This window comes from Equus quagga, chromosome 7, assembly GCF_021613505.1.
Source record: "Equus quagga isolate Etosha38 chromosome 7, UCLA_HA_Equagga_1.0, whole genome shotgun sequence".
NCBI lineage: Eukaryota > Metazoa > Chordata > Mammalia > Perissodactyla > Equidae > Equus > Equus quagga.
In genome coordinates, this window is record NC_060273.1 from 135191413 (window position 1) to 135210314 (window position 18902).

General features: G+C 61.0%; 1 protein-coding gene across 2 annotated transcripts in view; it reads right to left on the reverse strand.

The window, feature by feature from the left end:
• The window catches only part of WNT3A (Wnt family member 3A), a 42002-nt gene extending 23137 nt beyond the window's left edge, over positions 1-18865 (reverse strand). For both annotated transcript variants that reach the window (XM_046665454.1, XM_046665455.1), the window contains exons 1-2: positions 18714-18865; positions 2813-3054 (exon numbers count right to left, since the gene is read on the reverse strand). In XM_046665454.1, the coding sequence (XP_046521410.1) occupies positions 2813-3054; positions 18714-18784 (313 nt within the window). In that variant the 5' untranslated portion in view covers positions 18785-18865. The remainder of the gene's footprint in view (positions 1-2812; positions 3055-18713) is intronic.
• Positions 18866-18902: the final 37 nt, after the last annotated feature.

The window sequence follows — 18902 nt, forward strand, 5'->3', positions numbered from 1 at the left end:
CCATCCTGGAGTGGATGGCACATTCTGGAGGTGGCTGCACCGGTACACATCCCATCCCTCATGTTTATCTCACAAGGGGACCTTGACATGCCATCTAGGGGTGGGGTCTGTGTCCCTACCCTAGAACCCAGGTGAGCCTTTGTCTCAACCCACAGAATGTGGCCTTGCAGGCCTCTGAGGCAGGTCCCAAAGGCCACATGGAGGCACATGAGCAACACAGCAGAGTAGGGAGCTTTCATTTATTTATTTTTGCTTCAGAGTATTAAGGAAATCTCTGCGAAACTACCAGCTAAAGAAACAGAGGGCTCAGAGATGACACATGACAAAGAGTACAGTCATGAAAAATAGTTTAGAAAAGGCACTAAACAAGCAAGCACCTACGGACCCCAAGGAGGAGGAAGAATTTGATTTCCTGAGTGTCCATATTATAATATTCAAAAAGTACAAATTTCAACAAAAAGTTATAAGGAATGCAAAGAAACAAGAAAGTATAGATCATTCATGGGAAAAAGGAAATTAACAGAAACTACCCCAGAGGAAGCACAGATATTGGACCTACTAGACAGACTCTGAATCAATTGTCCTATATATGCTGAAAGAGATAAAGGAAACCAGGAGGACAATGTCTCAACAATGAGAGGGTATCAGTAAAGAGACAGAAATTATAAAAAAGCAACGAAGTAAGAACTGTGGAGCTGACAAGCACAAACTGAAATGGAATATTTACTCGAGGTTTTCAACAGCAGAGTCGAGCAGGCAGAAGAAAGAATCAGTGAACCTGAAGACAGCTCAACTGAAATGATGAAGAAAAATGAACAAACCATCTGACACCATCAAATGTGCCAACATACACATCATGGGGGTCCCAGAAGGAGAGGATAGAGGGAAAGAGGCAGAAAGAATATTTGAAGAAGTAATGGCAAAGAAGTTCCAAATTTGATAAAAGACTTGGATCTCTACTTCCAAGAAGTTCAACAAACTTCAAGTTGGATAAACGCAGAGAGATCCACATTGAGACACATTTTAATCAAACTGTCAAGAGACAGAGACAAAGGGAGAATTTTGAAACAGCAAGAGAGAAGTGACTCATCATACACAAAGGATCCTCAATAAGATTGACAGCCAGCTTCTTGTCAGAAACCACTGAGGCAAGAAGGAGTACCAGGACATGTTCCTGCTGAAGGAAAGACACTGTCAACCAAGAATTCTACGTCTGGCAAAACTTTCCTCCAATAATGAAGGACTAACCTGGATGAAATCGAGAAATTCCTAGAAACACACAAACTACCAAAACTGACTCCAGAAGAAATAGAAAACCTGAATGGACCTGTAACAAGTACAGAGATTGAATCTGTAATTTAAAACCTCCCAAGAGAGAAAATCTTCACAGGTGAATTCTACCAGACATTTAAAGAAGAACCAACACCAATCATTCTCAAACTCTTTCAAAAAATTGAAGAGGGGGAAACACTTCTTAACTCACTCTATGAGGCCAACGTTACCCTGATACCAAAACCAGACAAAGACAGTAAGAAAAGAAGCTGCAGACCCTTACAAATATTGATGTAGAAATCCCCAAGAAAATACTTGTAAACCAAATTCTCTAGCATATTAAAAGGGTTATACACCATGACCAAGGGGATTTATTGCAAGAATTCAAGGGTGGTTCAATACAAGAAAATCAACCAATAATAATGCACCATATTAACAGAGTGAAGGAGCAGAACCATGTGATCGTGTTTATTGATGCAGAAAAAGCATCTGATGTAATCAGACACCCTTTCATGATCAAAGCACTCAACAGACTAGGAATGGAAAAGAACTTACTCAACTTGATACAGGGCAGTTACAAAAAACCCACATTTAACATCATATACTCAATGGTGAAAGACTTTAAAGATTCCCCCCTAAGATCAGGAACTTTTGTGCACCAAAGGACACTCACAAAAGTGAACAGACAACCTACACAATGGGAGAAAATATCTGCAAATCATGTCTGATAAAGGTCTAGTATCCAGAGTATATAAAGAACTCTTACAACTCAACAATAAAAAGACAGACAACCCAATTAAAAACTGGGCAAAGGATTTGAATAGATATTTCCCCAAAGAAAACATACGAATGGCCAATAAGCACATGAAAAGATGCTCACCATCATTAGCCACCAGAGAAATGCAAATCAAACCCACAATGAGACACCACTTCACATCCACTGGCATGGTTAAAAGAAAAAAGGGCAGAATATGGCAAGTGTTGGTAGGACGTGGAGAGATTGGAGCCCTTGTGCATTGCTGGTGGGAGTCTGCTCTTCACCCAAAGCTCACCAACGCCCAGCCCTCCCCCTCTCCTCTCCCCAGCCACCCCCGGCTCAGGACCCTGGAGAGCTCTGCGTGCACCTCTGGGGCACCCCCTGCCCCTCCCCCAGCCCGCCCTCCTGTGTTTTGCTGCCGCCTGAGCCTGAAGCCCTGGCTCCTGCTGAGGGCTGTGGTGGTCGACCTGGTCCCCCTGGAACCGTGCCCTTCCCTTTTGGGGAAGGGGAAGCAGGAGGAATCTCTATATGACCCCGCATCCTTCCCAAGCTGCAGGAGAACCCCACCTGCAAGCGGGCGAGTGTGGGGAAGGACGCCTTGGTGGGAGAGGCCTGCGGTAATGAGGCATGTGCAGCACAGCCCACCTGCTGGAGTTGCCCAAGCACAGGTGGGACACCATGCAGAGCAGGAGAGTGGCTTGTGTCTGCCCCGCCCCTGCCAAGGGGGAAGCTGGCTCTGACCCAAGGCACCCTAGGCTGTCACCTCCGCCCAGAAGGCTGTACCTTTGTCCAGCACAGGGCCAAAGATAGCCAGGCTGTTGTTGACAGTGGTGCAGTTCCACCGGCGGCCACGGAACTGGTGCTGGCACTCCTGGATGCTGATCTTGACGCCCTCTGCCACACTGGGCATGATCTCCACGTAGTTCCTGCAGAAGCGCAGCTGCTTGGGGACCAGGCCCGGGATGCTGGCACAGAGGATGGGCTGCGTGCCCAGGGACGAGTACTGTGGCCCAAGGGCCAGGGACCTGGGGGAGGGGGACCGGGAGGTTAGTGGGGGAGCTGCCCTCGGGCCTGTGGAACAGGAGCAGGAGTCGGGCCTGCTCCAGGGAAGGCCTTCCTCGGAGGACGACAGGGCCCCATCCTTCAGGCCCTTGTGCGTGCCAGGGTGAGACGTCCCTCCGTGTGGAGGAAGCCTGTCCCCACCCCAGACCCAAGACTTCACACAGACGTCAGATGCACATGGAGTGATGGGGGGGTGGGGCCTGTCCCCACCCCAGACCCTGACTTGGCACACACATGAAACGCACATGGAATGACGGGGGGCAGGGGACACGAAGCGTGTCCCCTCTCTGGACCCCAGACTTCGCACACGCACGTCAGATGTGCATGGAGTGACAGGCGGTGGGGCAGGGCCGCTCCCTGGGGTCGAGAAGGCAGCGAGCAGAGCCCAGGACACAGTGAGGGGTCTCGCGGGCAGAGCTCGCCTGATCCCTCTGCGTCTCGCTCTCCTTGCCCCTGTGCGGGCCTGCTGCGAGGAAGCCTCCCACCGACGGAGACACCGCCCCGTCCGGAGGCCCCTGGGAGGGGCTTCGGGGACCTGGGTACTGTGGGAGAACGCAGGCGTGAGCCCTGATCCAGAAGCAGAGCTGGGGGTGTTTCCAGGGGGCATCGCCTGTGGGTTCTGAGTGCGCAGCTGGAGACCTGGCTGGCTCTGAGCACAGAGCGGGTGCTACCCACACGCCCTCCCCCGGGGCGCCCGGCCCCTCCTTTCTCGAGCTGGCCCATGGGTGCAACCCCTCGGCCTGGCAGGCAGGCCCCTGCATTGGCTCCAGGAGTCCAGAGACAGACCTGTGTCCCCTTCCTCTGTTTGGGGTAAACTGAGGCAACGGCAGCTTTATCGACACCTCAGCTGAACCCCCAGCAGATCTTCCTGTTCAGCGCCTCCTCTCCCCTGTGAGGACCGAGCACCCCGAGAAGGCAGGCAGAGGCCCCTGTGTCCCCCCGCAGCCCACACTCCCGCCTCACGTGGCCCTTCGGGTCCTGCTTGAGTCCGACCTGCTCCCCCAGCCACAGAGGGAGTGGAGGAGCTGAGAACCACTGTCTCCCAGAGAAATGATCCTTCCTTCTCTGGATCTGATCAGATCCCGGTGCCTCTAAATCTTCAAAGGCCACCTCACCCTGGGCCATGAGGCCCTCGCCCTTGGCCACCCGGGGCTGCTGCTGTCTTGCTGGAATCCGGGTCTGCATACCCTACTCCCCTGGCCCGCAGGTCCCACGCCCCGGCCACAGCAGCCCCACACACTTCCTCTGTCTGCACCAGTCCCTGGCCCATGCTCCTCTCGGCCGCTCCAACCCTGCTGTGGCCGCCCCTGGAGATGGGGCGCCTCCACATCGGGAGCCACGGACCTGTGTGTCCCACCTTTCCAGGCACAGTGCCATGCTGTTCCCTCCCGGACTCCCCTGCTCCTCATCGGTCACCTCTCAGAGTTAAGCCTGTCGTCCCCAGCAGTGTCCACCCACCTTGCAGATGCCCCAGCAGAGCCTCCCTTCCCCTCCATGGTCAGCCACCCCTGTGTCCCCGATCCTGGGGGAGGCCTGACACCCCCAGACCAGACCCTCTGCCTCCTGGGTCCCTCGAAGGTCCCCACCCTGTGTCTGACTCCTCCCTCGCACTCCCCCTTCTGTCTGTCTTCTGCTTGTCCGAATGCCTCGATGAGCCACCAACCAGCCACGACCTCGTATCAGATACCACAGGCCGGCCCTTGCCCCTGGCTGGGTCTTGTCCCAGGTCTGGCATGCAACAGTGGGGCTGGCTGGTCCTCACTCGTCTATTCTCTACTTGTGCAGTCTACTGAGGGCCAGGTGCATGGCCAGGACTGACCTCCCCAGATTTCTCCCACGCCTGCCCCGCGGTCCAGGACCCCAAGCTTTCCAGAAAGGCCAGCTGTCTGTGCTCACCCAGTTGTGGTCTTTCCTCTCCAGGGGGCGTTCTGTGGTCTGCACCTCGCTCTCCTGCACCTGCCCTGCTCGGATGTCTGAGTGGAGACCACAGTGGCTGCCTCTGGGGGACCCTGCCCTGACCTGGATGCTCAGCTTCCTGACGGACCAGGGCAGGCCAAACAGACAGATGGCAGGACGGGAGGAAGGCTGGGCATGAGGGCTGAGGGGCCACCCGCAGGTCAAGTTCAGCAGTCTCTGCCCTCAGGGGCACCGGCGAGTGGGCGAGAGCCAGGCCTGAGGCTGAGAAGATGGGCCAGGCAGGGAGGGGTGGAGAGGACCAGGAGACAGGCTGCATCTAAGCTGCGTGCCCCCTGCCACTCTCAGCCCATGCTGCCCACGACGGCACAGAGGGACTCCTGCCCATGAAATGACGGCAAAAGACCCCAGATCCCAGCTCTCCCTTAGAAGGTCGCCACCTCCGCTTCCTGTCCCACCTGCTCCAGCCCCTTTCTATGTCTGCTACCTGCCAAGACGACCTGACCCGGCCCAGCAACCAAGATGACCTGTCCCCGCCCAGCGACCGCTCAGCCTGTGTTGACTCATGTGCCCGTGTGGATGGTTCTGCGCGTCCAGGCTGAGGCCAGCAGCTGTGTCCGCCTCCTGACACCTCTCCCAGTGACCCCGTGTATCCCCACGTGCCACCTGCGCCTGGCGAGAAGCAGGTGCTGGGGGCTCTGTGCCATGGGCTCTGGGAGCACAAAGTCCTCTGGGGGGTGCACCCGCCAGGCCATGTGCCCCCCGCATGGGCACTGGCAAGATGTGACCCAGAGCCAGTAGCAAGAGGGCTGGCACGACACCATCTGGAATGGTGGAGGGACATGTGAGGGGCCCCAAGAACCAAGCACAGAGTGTCGAGGTGGCCTTGTGAGGGCAGCAGCCGGATCATCTGTGGGAGGTGGTCGGGGAGTCGGGACTCAGGTTCAGGCTCCTTGAGCAGCTTCTTGGTGCCTCCTGAAGCTCACAGTCCACCTCTCCCCTCTCTCTGGGTGGCCTGGCTGGTCAGTCACAGGCTCCTTTTGCCTCAGACCAAGAAAGGGCAGCTGTGGCTGGTCCTGGAGGCCATGCCAGGCCAGGGAGGTGACTGTGGGAGCCAGGCTAGGGGTTTTCCATCCACACACCTTGGAGCACCAGGAGCCCCAGTGGAAGTGCCTCAGAGGCCGGTGTGTGGGTGAGGCTGGGGACTGACTGTCCCACTTTGGCCAGGGCTGAAGGGGCTTCCGTTTGAAAGCCAGGATGAACTGGTCACTGAAAGTGAAGCTGCCTTGACAGGTTCCGGCTGCTCCATCCCATGAACTTGGCCACTTCAGTCTACCTGGCCCACATGCTGATGCCCCACATGGGCTGTGATTTGTTAAACAAACGTGGACTGTAGTTAATGACGAGCCAAGTGTCCAGGGGGAAAGCGGACCGAGGTCTCCCCTGCTGTGAGAGAAGCAGACAGGTGGACAGGAGCCAGTTAGGCATGTGACAGGCTGGGCAGAGTGAACTGTGACTTGTGGGCACACAGATGTCCCTGTCCCTGTCCCCCATCTTTTCTGGCTGTTGAACATTTTCCTGATGGAACGTGGGGGACAGGTGACCGTCACGACTCTGGTCTCGGAACATTTCTGAGGGGCTGGCTCCTGAGGCTCAGGGGGTCCCCTGCTCCTTCTCTTCTGTTGCCAGCAGCCGGGCTCCAGTGGGGACAAGGGAAGTGGGTCCGCCAGAGGAAACCCCATTCAGAGTGGACCTGCCTTCACTGGCTGAATGGGCTCGTGTGTGTGCAGTTTCAGAGCATGTGGAAAAGAGAAGGGCCATTTAGTGCAGACAGGAGGGAGGGGGACCTGGTCTGTCTGCTCCATCAGTCCCAAGGTGCTGGCCCCTGTGATTCTCGCTCTAGGTGGGGGACGAGGTGCCACCCCAGGACCCCACGGCCTCCCTCGGGGAGCACAGACATGTGCCTGCCGGGCCCTCCTCACCCCGCTTCCTGCCTGCCCACGTCCCTGCTTCCTTCACACCCCAGGCTGCGGCTCCAGGGCAGGCCGGGCGGGGACTCCCAAGTTCGCAGCTTCTCCCCAGCTTGGTCCTGGGGTGCTGAGTCAGCTCTCACCCCGCCTCCTCCCGGCCCTCCTTCCGGGCAGGCCCCGGCTCGCCACCTCCCAGAGGAGTGGAGCCAGAGAGGCCAGGGCGCCGGCCGCCAGCTCTGACTCCACTCCAGCTGCTCCGGCCTCCACCAGCCCCACCGGATCCTCTCTCACCTCTACGGTTCCCCCTCCGCTTTGGACCGGATGGCCCCCTTAGTTCCTCAAATTGCCCCGGCCCAAGGGGCCTGGGTGATGCAGACCCTGCCCAAGGAGGGCGGGGGGCTGGGGGCTCCCATCAGACTGGACAGGGATGGGTCAGTGTGAGGGAGATGAGGGGCCAAAGGGGGCCGTCAGCCCTGGATTTCCGCTGGGCCTCAAGGATAAATTGGGTCATTAAAAAAATCATAAAAATTCCAAACGGTGCCCACTAACCTTGTTGTGGGATCATTTCGCAATGTGTACACACATCACATCGTCACCTCGTACACCTTGGAGTTACACAACGCTGTGTGTCAGTTACATCTCAATAAAGACAGGAGAAACTCCACACTGACACGCCCTGCCCCCCAGGATACACATTTGCCTTCCGCAGAGCAGGCGGTGCCCACCGACCATCCCTAGGCCACATACCTCCTTCCTCCTGTGCTCTGCAGGGGGCGGGGTGCTCGGCCAGAGCTGGGCTGCACCGGGAGGTGGGGAGAAGCCCAGTGTGTGGGGGACCAGTCCCAGCCTGAGGAGGGTCTCTTAGGGACGGAGGCAGCGAGGAGCGGGGGCCTGAATGGAGAGGTGTCGGGACATCGGGCCTGTCCTCGTCCTGGTCCTCCACGCCTCCCCACATGCTCAGAACGGAAACAGGCGGAGGTGCCAGCCGTGGGCTGGGCTCCAGCCGCATCCAGAACAGAGGAAGGAGTCCGCAGCCAGGCCGCTGAAGTTCGGCAAGCGCTGCGGTGGGTGGCCCTGCACCCCACGAGGCTCCAGTTATGGGATGTGGACTCAGGGATTGGAGCCCGCGGCCTCTCAGCCCAAAGCCAGCAGCGGAAAGAAGCGAGCTCGCCAGCCGGGAGCTGGTCTCCTTGTCTAGCCTCACGGTCGCGGTGTGCCGTGGCGCGATGGCACCCTGTCATCTCTGCATCTGGTCGTCTGAGATGGAACGGCCACCTTCTCCTGTGACACCGTCTCAGAACTGGATGTGGCTGCCGTCTGTCGCCTCTGTTCACAACTGGAGGCGGTGCGGTTAGTGGGGGAGGCAACTAAGACTGCGTTTCCTGTCCTGGGCCCCGAGCCCCCCGACTGCTCCCGGGCTTTTGGGAGGGCACGGGGTTTGGGGGCAGGGAAGGGCTCTGCACTGGGAGGGTCGCTCTCCTGCCTCATCCACCAAGGCCCCCCTGCCCCCCGGGACCTGGCCGTGGACAGATGACGCCGCGATGTCCGCAGCGGGCTGCACGTGCGGACCGGCGCCACCGCGAGCTAACTAACCACACTGTCTGCCTCCGCAGAGCCTCCAGCCACAGCAGGAGCTGGAGCTGTGGGAGGTCCCGAGCTCTGATGGCCCTCCCAGATGGAGGGCCCGTGTTCCTGGACCAGAAAGTTCCCGGAGCTGAGAATCACCCGCCGCTGGCCTGCGAGCCTGTGGGAACTGGGTCCCCCAGCACCAGACCTGGACTCTACTGCACATCAGGCTGGGAGCACGTTCCTCTCCACACTGGCCAGGAGTTTGATTCCGGCCTCCTGAGACCCTGAGCAGGGAACCCAGAAGAGCCACCCAGATGTCAGGCTGCAGAGTCCTGAGCTGACTGAAGCCACCACGTCTGGTCACTCACTGCACAGCGAAGACAGACATGCCCCTGTCCCCCTCCTCCCTCACCAGCTCCTCTCTTCTGTCTCCCAGCTGCCCAGGTGCAAAGGGCAGCGCTGGTGGGCTGGCAGCCCCTCAATGCGCAGCTTGAGGGTCCGAGCCACCGCCGTGTTCACTGGCGGCCACTGCGGCCTTCAGATAGCTCTTTGCCCCTGCTGGCCTCGTTCCCCTGGCCCTGCGTCCCGGGGTCTTTCTCCTGGGGAGGCTGGTTATTTATTCTGTCTAAGTCTCTGGCATCGCTCGGGCCTCCACCTGCCATTGGTCACTGCCCAGCTGCTGACCTGCCCACTTGCCCTGCCACCATCACCGTGTGACCCCAGTGGGGCTTATCAATGACTGTTCCCCAACCGGCCAGGCCCCCGTGTGACTCCCTCCAACCCACACAACCTGGATGGGTGGCACCCCAGGGGCCTCCTGCCCTATGGCTCAGAGGAAGACACCTGGCCAACATCCCTGGGTGGAACTGAGGGGGGACGGGGTTCTGGCATGTCAGTGCCCCCAGGGCACTGTGATGCCCTCAAATGTATAAATATCAGCACATGAGACAGCGCTTCTGAGTGCATCTCAGTCAGTTCAGGCTGTGCAACAAATGCCACAGACAGGGCCTCTTAACCAACAGACGTTTATTTCTCATGGTTCTGGATGCCGGGAAGTCCCAGATCAGGGGGCCGGCAGGGGCAGGTTGTGGTGGGGCCTCTCCCTGGCCTGGAAACAGCTACCTTCTTGCCCTGTCTGCACCCGGCAGACAAAGTCATCTCCAGCCTCTTCCTCTTCTTACAAGGGCACTAATCCCATCATGGGGGCTCCACCCTCATGACCTCATCCAAACCTAATCACGTCCCAAAGGTCCCGCCTGCTGACACCATTGCCTTGGGGTCAGGGCTTCAACATGTGACTCTGGGAGACATGCACACGCAGTCCGCGACAACATGTAAGATGCACACCCGTCAATGCACAAAACGCACGGCTGCCACTATCCCAGGCACAGAGCACGACAGGACTCCACGTGGCCCCACTACCATCACAGAATCGTCATCAAGGGCATGTGTGGTGGCCCCACCTGCCCCTGGCCTGCTTGGAACCCTTGTGCCTCAGTTTCCCCAGCCAACGTGCCAGGTGACTGGGTGAGTGCTGGGTCTTCTGAGCAGCCTGGGCAGGCAGCATGTGCACCACAGGGAAGGGTCGGACACAGGTCCAGGGGCTGACTCTGGCCCTAATTCGACGGGCCTAGCAGGGCTCTGGCGCCCACTACTGTCAAGGAGCCACGGTTTGGGGTTGCTGAGGCACATCTGGCTCCAGTCCTGGGACTCCAGAGGCCCTGCCCGCAAAGCCCCCGAGGCTTCTTCAGTCCAAGCCCTTTGGTCTGGAGGTCAGGGTTTCCCTCCGATTCCTGCTCCTGGGGGCCCAAGGCTTCTGGGGACTTCTGGCGCTGCCCTGAGAATGCAGGTTCAGTTACGGGTCTGGGAGGCTGATGCTCAGTGTCCTCGTGGGGCAGGTCAGGAGCGGGGCCCTGCCCTCCATGGCCCCTCTGTCTGCACGGGGCTGAGCCTCCCACTCCCCAGCCATGTCCGAGAGCCAGCAATGAGCAAGATCATGGGGCCAGACCCCACGTCTCCCCTCCAGAGGTGGGATGATCCTAAAGAGAGCATGGTGGTGACATAAGGAGGAAGCGGGGACAGGGAGAGTCCCAGAAGCAGCTGGTTGGAAGGGGATGTCCTGGCAGGGCGCTGACTGCCGCTCCCAGGCCCCGGGGACAAACCCAGGGTCTCTGTGCTGTGCTGCCAAGAGGGGTCCTTGAGAGGGGTTGCAGGCGTGGACCCAGCCTCGGGAGCTCCCAGGAGCCCACGCTGACCTTTCACTGGGGTACAGGCAGAGAGGGGGTCCTGCCTTAGGGTCACTCACATGAAGGACAGTAGTGTCGTGGCCCGATGGTGGCCACACTCCTGCCCCCGGCCCAAAGGAGCGCAGGGGTTGGGGGAGGGCAACCGTCATGAGTCCCCAATCCTATCTGTCTGGGTCTTGGGAGGTCCCGACCCCACCTTGGGGACCCTGTGTCTCTGACGTGGGAGCCAGTGCTGGTCCTGGGACCGCAGGGCACTCGGAGAGGCCGAGGCCAGCCTGCCTTTGCTGGGTCCGTTTTCTTCACTCTGCACCTGGCCGCAAGACTCCCCTGTCAGGAGTTCTCCATTCCGCCGCCCACCCCGTGGTGCAGGCCGTCCCAGGAGACATCCTGGTCTACCTTCAGCCATGCCCGGCCGGGGGCTTGAATTTTAACCGCCCAGCTGGACGTCACATCGGACGTCCCACAGGCCCCTCAAAACCAGAGGGTCCCAAACTGATTGCAGCCCTGCCCCAGATCCAGCCCTCCTCCCTCTGGTCTTCACCCCAGATCCCAGCTCTGCGAGGCCCTTCTCGCAGGGCCGTCCACACAGCAGAAGGGCCAGCAGTCAGGCGAGCGCATCCACGCCACGGGTCTGAGCAGCTGCCAGCGCCTCCTCGGGTATGAAGGTCCCAGCAGGGCAGAGACTGGCCGCGAGCCGTCAGAGGCAGAGCACAGGCTTCCCGCCGCATCCGCGATCACGTGGGCAAGACGCAGGAGCGCAGCAGGAAGCCGCTGGGTCGGTCCCAAAAGATGGCGCGTCGGTGAGTCCTGCTGTCGGCCGAGTTTACAGCAGTAACTTGCTCCCTCACCCAGAACGGGCTCCTGCAGTTTGGAAAGCGGACCCCGGGCCCCGGTCCCAGCCTGTGGCCACACCCACGCCCCAGCGCTAATGGTTTTCTCCGTCCTCCCGCCCGCACTGCTCCTGCTGAGGCGCGCCCTGTCGCAGGGCCGGGATCCCCGCCGCCTTGCCAGACATCTTGCTGGGAAGGTGCGGAGGCCGCGCTGTGACGCTCTGGGAGGAGGCGGCGGGGCCCCGTGCCGAGGAACTTCACCCACGGATTTTACCCTAACTGGAGTGGGGCCTGAGGACAGGAGCCGCCCCCACAGACAGAGGCTGGGAGCGAGGGGCCCTGGTGCAGGCCCTCCTCCTGCCCGCTCCTCCGGGAGGATGCGAGCCAGAGAGGATTCACGCCTGGACCCTGCTCCCGAGGGTCCTGAGGGCGGCGGGCTCCTGGGCTTCCCTGGTTCAGTCTCTTTGCAGTAAACTCCAGCAATCGCCAGGCACCGTGCACTGTAGGGTGGCTCTGCCCGCAGTGCATGCTACTGTGGATGGGCAGGGCCTCAGCAGTTCTCAAGGAGAGAGTGGCTCTGGACAGGGGCTCCACGGGACCTGGAGCGCAGGACGGGGGCGCCAGCCCTGTGGTTCACTTGTGTCACCATTTCTGCCTCTCCCCTCCTGGGCCTCAGTTTCCCCATATGTCAGGAGGCTGTGGGACCACATGCAATCCAAGGCTCCCGGAGGGGGAGGTGAGCAGTGCGTGCGGTGGGTCCATTGGCTCCATGACTGGGGGCACCTTCTCCCCACACGTCATCCCAGGCCACCTCCCCCAGGGAGCACCCTGCGCCCCAGCCTGCAAGCCGCTGGAGCCGTCCGCCTCCTCCCCAGCGCCCTCCTGATTCGCATCTGGGCCATGAGACCCTTCAACCTGGGTGGCAAGGCCACGTCTTCCCTTGTCCTTCTCAGGCGCAGAGCTCTGCCCAGGCCTGGGGGACAAGGAGATGAGGAGGCTGTGCCGCCCTCCCTGCCTGGGAGGTCTCTTCAGACAGAGGTCCTGGTTGGTCCCGAGGGTCTCCCCATCGGTGAGAGAGAGGCCCCTGGCCCATCTCGAATTGCTGTCTGTGAGATGGGGTCTCTCCATGGCCAGAGGGAGGTTCCCATGCTCAGCCCCAGCCAAATGTGAGGGTGGCTGGCCCATTGGTCAATGGCTGCCGGGCTTGACTGGTGGGCTCCGTCCTCTCTGGATGGAGCTGTCCAGGACCCACAAGGGAGCCAGGCTCCTTGGGGGGTGCTGACCTGCCTCGAGGCTGCCCAGGTCTCACTTCCCCTTCCACCCACACTTGGGGCCCCCAGCGGGTCTGCAGCCTCCTGGCTCTCACTCTCTTCTGCCTTGAAGACCCCTCCCCAGGAGCTGGGAGGCCCACGGGGAGGGGTTCTAGGTCCCGGTCGCAGCTTGGGGGCCACCTCTTCCCTGCCCCTGCTGCAGCCGCCAGCACCCCTCCCGCCCCCCGGCCGCGCGGGATTACTGACACATACTTCAGCAAGTCCCGGCAGGCGCGGAGGCCCGTGCCCGCGGCCACGCATCTGCCGGCTCCGGCGCAGCCGCACGTCTTGTCGGGGAAGGAATGTGGCCGCGCCAAAGCGCCAGACACCTCCGGGGTGTCACCTGGGGAGGCTGGGAGGGAGACCGAGGCAGTGCTGCCCTGCATCCCGCGTCCCCAGCTCAGGCATCTGACACAGCATCTGCTTTTCACAGAGAAGATCCCATTCGTTCATTCCTTCATTCCTTCGTTGGTTGTTCAGCAAAGTCTTGCCCAGCAACCTCCAGGGGTGAAGGGCCAAGATGGGAGGAGGAAGGGCCACGGAACTCACAGTGGGGACGCAGTGCTGTGCCTGTGCCATCTCTTCGAAGGAGGCAGGGCCGGGGAGTGGGCGGCCCCCAGCCTGGCGAGGAGTGGGGACCCTGGGCCCGGCCGAGCGGCGCTGGGGGAGTGTGGGGCATGCAGGCAGGTGGGTGGGGTCAGGCATGCTGTCTGTGCAGTGGGGTCTTCTCTGCGAGGCTCTACCTGGGACCCTCCACTCAGGCAGGGCAAGTCTGACCCAACTGTTGAGCCAAATGAGCCCAAACTGCACCTGGTGGGGTTTAGGGGCCTCAACGGGAGGACGCGGGTCGGGGGTGTGGAGCGGGCCTTGTGAACCTTGACTCTCAGGTGCCGAGGCATCCATGGGCTGTCCCTTCCTTGGCCTCTGTTTCTATGCCTGTAGGGACGGGCAGCTCACTACCTCGCAAGCACCAATGTGAGGGACCCAAGCAGCCTTTCTTGTCCTGAGCGGAAATCTGCCTGCAGCCTCCCCTGGAGGCTCGAGGAAGCCCGGCCACCTCCCAGATGCGCCAAACAGCTGTGGGGTCCTCACCCAGTGCTCCTCAACAACGGGGGCCCCAGTCCCCAACACACTCAAGAGGGAAGTACAAATTCTCACATTTGGTTCAAAAACCTCGTCAGCAAGTGCAGGGTGGTGAAGTCAGGAGGGCTGGTGGTCCCCGAGGCCAGCCCCTCTCAAGCACCGCGGGGGCTGCCTGCTGTGAGGGCTTCTCAAACCACCTAGAGGAAGACCTGGGTTTTGGGTTTGTCTAAACTTCCAATCGATTATTATAAACCATGTAAAATGGCTGCAGGGGCGTGTGGCTGCCCAGGCATGTCCAAACACCCATTTTCAATTTCTGTTCTTAATTCTTCGTGGGCCACCGTCCAAGGATGGGCTCTGGCCTGTGGACCTCCGGGCCTGCCCTCTGTGTGCTGGCCACTCGGGTGGGACAGTGGCACCGGGTGCCCGTCCCACAGGCTGGAGATGGAAAGTGGATCTTATGGCCCCTCTCACACTGGTCCTCCTCGGCTGCTCTCACTCCTCCTGCTCTCCTGCACAGAGGACTCTAACAGGTTTACACAAATAAAACAGAAGATCATTTTTAAAAACAACAACAAGCCCAGTAAAGCACTGGGCAGCCGGGCTGGGAGATGCTGCAGCCCCGGAGCCCCAGATTGGACCCCATGTGCTCGGGGCCGAGTCCGAGGGGCCAGACGGGAGGGAGAGCAAGGTCTGGGCTCTGGAGGAGGGTTATCGCAGCTTTCAAAGGATCAAGACAAGGAGACTCGATTCATGGGTTGTACAAAACAAGTTTTCTACTGTGTATAGTTCACTGGCGGGCATTTATGACATTGTGCCTCAACAAAAGCACGTCCACTGGTGGTTCTGTGGGGCACCGCCATGCCCAGCACCCCGAGATCCTACAACACGGGGAAGTCAAACTGGTGTCTAGAGTTCTCTAGTTTTATAGGCTAGCTGCAGCCATCCCCAGCCTCAGGGGCACAGAGACAGAGAGACAGATTGACAGACACAGAGAGAGACACAGACAGACAGACAGATGGACACAGACAGAGACGGGCAGACACATAGAGAGACAGGGATAGAGAAAACCAGAGAAAGGCAGAGATAGAGAGACAGACAGACACAGAAAGAGACACACACATACACAGACAAAGACAGACAGACATACGGACACAGAGACAGAGATAGGAAGAGAGAGACAGAGAGACAGACACAGAGAGAGAGGAAGAGACGGAGACAGAAAGACAGAGACAGAGAGACACAGACAGACAGATGGGCACAGAGAGAGAGAGACGGGCAGACACACAGAGAGACAGGGATAGAGAGAACCAAAGAAAGACAGAGATAGACAGAGAGACAGACAGACGCAGAGAGGTAGAGACAGAGAGAGGTAACAGAGAGAGAGACAGAGAGACACAGACAGACAGACAAGTGTCCTGCCCCGACACCGTGTGCGAAGCCTGGCCTCAGGGAAGGTCATGTAGAGGATGTTCTGGAAGCCCAGGGGTCGGTTGGCCTTCTCTGGGGGCCAGAAGGGGAGAGGGCCTGGACACAGGCTCTGAGTTGGGCGTCTTCGTGCTGGGCAGGGCGTTAGGGAGGAGGGTGAGGAGGCCGAGAAGGAGGGGGGACCAGGGAGAACCTCCCGCTGAGCCAGCCCAGGGGCAAGAGAAGGCTGGACATGGCCTCGTGCGAGTCCTGTTGGGGTGAGGTCCTCTCCAAGGTATGCCTCTGTGCTGCCGGGCGGCAGGAGGGGCGTCCCAGTAGGAAAGAGGGGTCCTCTCCGTGCTAGGGGAGACAGGGCAGCGGTGGCCACTTGGGGCAGTAACTCCGGTGGCAGTGCGGGTGTGAAGCCTGGGGAGGGAGGGCAAGAACGGAGGCAGGAGATGGTGGCAGGCGGCAGTGCAGCCTGGTGGGGCCTGGCTCACCGTGAGGAGCGGGGAGAAGCCAGGCTTCCTCCTGGGACCCTGGTCTTGTTCTCCAGGATCCCTGTGTCCTCCCACCCTGACGCCTGTCCTGTGTGCACAGGGGCCCTTCCGGTCACCAGCTCTATTTTAACAAGAACCCAGCCTGTAAGGGGAGTGGGGGCCTCCCCGCTGCGGGTTTGCAGTGCGTGGCCTGGCGATGCTGGTGCTCAGCTACGCTGCGCTGCGTCAGGTGCCCCGGCCTCAGTCCCTTCTCTGGGTCCCCACTGCCACCTGTCACGTGAGGAAACCTGAACACATGCTCTCAAGAACATGTGCTCTCGGAAGGCTCCTCAGCTCTCAGCGCTCTGGTCTTAGGGCCGTCTCTGCGGCTCCCCTGGGACCTTCCCTCAGACCTCGTGAGTGGAGGACACTTCCAGGACGGTCCTGGGAGGCGGGTGGCCCTTCAAATCCCTGCAGGGTGCTGCCCCAGCGACACCTCCTCTCTCCCCCCACTCTCCCACCGAGAGCCACACCAACTTCAAAAGCCTGACTACTCTGATTGGGCTGTTTCCTCCCCCTCCAGGTGAGGAAGTCCCCTCACTTTCACTTTCATATGCGAGGTGCTGGCCACCGTGGCCGCAGCAGCAGGCACTTCATTTTGGGGAGGGAGTGAAACAGAACAACCAATTAGGCAGGCCGAGCGTGAAGGTGAGAAGTTATAAAGAGAGCCTTGCCCAGGCCGGCTGGGGCGGGGAGGGCAGTAGAAAGGAGGAGCCACCTGTGGGGAGTCCCGCCAGGGGGCCGGCACAGAAAGCCGTCCCAGTGCCGTGAAACCCCCTTCTTTCTGTGAGGCCCCTCCACTCCGCCTGTGTGGGTGGAGAGACGCATCCTTCACTGTCCAGGGCGCCTCGGGGGCAGAGAGGAGGGAGCGGAGGGAAGCCGCGCTCCACAGGGAGTCCGGGGGTGGTGCCCACCGGAGACAGTTCTCAGGGAAGGGAGAGCAGCTGGGTGTCAGAACCCCACCGAGAGCGAAGTGGGGGTCAACGCATACCCTTCTTTCTGGGGCCAAATTGCTGCTCTAGATTCCTGCTTGGGTGGGTCTCCGGGCGAGGGGTGGGGGGAGACACCCCTCCCCGCTCACCTGGAGGACCCGGTGCTCACGTCTCGGGGTCCATTCAGACCGGACGCACTTGGCCAAGGGAAAAGGTGGCACACGGTGCGGAGCCGGGGCCACGGACTCGCAGGCCCATCAGGACAAAGCTCCCAGGCACGAGGTAGCCAGGAGGCTGGTGACAGGGCCCGTCTTTACGGGAGGAGCGCGGGGGCGAGGGCGCTTCCTCCCGCGCCCAGGAACGCTGCGGCGCGTTCTAATTAGAAGCCTGTGCGGAGCGGGCGGCCGCGGGGCTCTCGGACGCGCTCGCCTTGGCTCTCACGGCCGGCGGGGACACGGACGCCCGCCCTGCGTCCCGAGGCACGCCCGTCGCAGCCCGCGCTCGGGAAGGCGGCCGGGCGCTGCAGGTATCACGCGGTGCCAGGCGCGCGGTGCCAGGGCGCGGGGGTTCCCGAAGTGCGTCCCCGCCGCCCCGCCACCTCTCACAGGCCCTGGCCCCACCCGGACCGCCCTCCCGCCCCGCTGCGCCTGGATCCGCGCCCCCACCCCCGGCGCCCCCGCTCCTGAACCATCTCGAAGTGAAAAATTATTATCGGATTAGATGTACTTCGACTTGCTCGGTCTCCCCCCTTCCCCTCGGCGTAATTATTATAATTCCAGGCAAGCCGTCGGAGAGAGTTCCTGGGAGTGTGTGTGTGTGTGCGCGCGCGCGCGCATGTGGGGACGCTTCTCTCCAACTCTGAGTCTCCTCCAGTCGCGCGCCCCGGCCCCTCGGCGCCCGCGTCCCCTGCGGTTGTATCCGCCGAATCTTGGGCATCTCGGATCATCCCCGCGCCGTGGGGGCTTGGGGTGACCCCGGCCTGTGGGGGCTCTGCCGAATTACATGCCCCGGAGGGAGGGTAACCCTGAGCCTCTCTCCCCATGACATGTGCAGTAGGACCTCGGGACCTTTTCCTTGGTTATCTGAACCTCTATTGCCAGATTTAGGAGATCTCCCCAGAATGCGCCTTGTCTGCGGCGGAGGACCGAACGCCTCTGCCCTCAGGTGTGGGCTCCCGGGGCCTCTCACTCAGGGGCCCTCAAACGCAGTGCTCTCTCCCTCCACACCTCTCGAGCAGCCCCTCCTCGCCAGTGCGGTCCAGGCAGGGGCTCCGCAGAGAGGGTCGCTGGGGACACCAGGGCCGGACAGCGGCGGGAGGCGCGGAGGGCGGGGTTCTGGCCCCAGTGCGCCGCCACTCCCGGCCGGTCCCCGCTGTCTTTACGTAACTGCGCTACCCCGAGCTGTTCGGTCTTGTCTCACTGACTTTGTTTTAAGGTGTGTGTGAGAGAGAAAGAGAGAGACGGTCCTTACGGAAAGTCTCTGGCGGATCTCGCGCTCCCCGCTTCTCTTGGCCTCGGGCTGCCCGGGCGTTCGTGCCATCTGTGCGGACCCTCTTCCCGCCTCTCTCCAGCCCACTGCCCGCCCTGTCCGACGCCAGGGGCCCCTCGAGGCAGAGGGGATCAGTGTCCCCGGAAGCTCCGCCACCCGCGTCCCAGCCCCGGCCCGAACAGGTCGAAGGTGGCCGCCAAGGAAAACAACCCGCCCGCGGCCCGCGGAGCCGAGGGCACAGGGCGCGGGCTCCGGGCCACCGCGGGGCCCTGCCCGAGGGGATGGCGGCGGGGCCGCACCGAGGCCGGGGCGAACCCTGGGAAGGCTCACTCACCACCAGATCGGGTAGCTGCCCAGCGCCTGCTTCAGGCCGCAGAGGAATAAGAAGTATCCGAGCGGGGCCATCGCCGGGCGGGAGGGCGCGGAGGGCCGGGAGTCCGCCCGAGAGCGCGGGCGCCGGCGCGGGCCGGGCCCTGGGAGCTGGCGGGCGGCGGCGCTGGGCCCTCCTGCGGCCGCGGGGTGC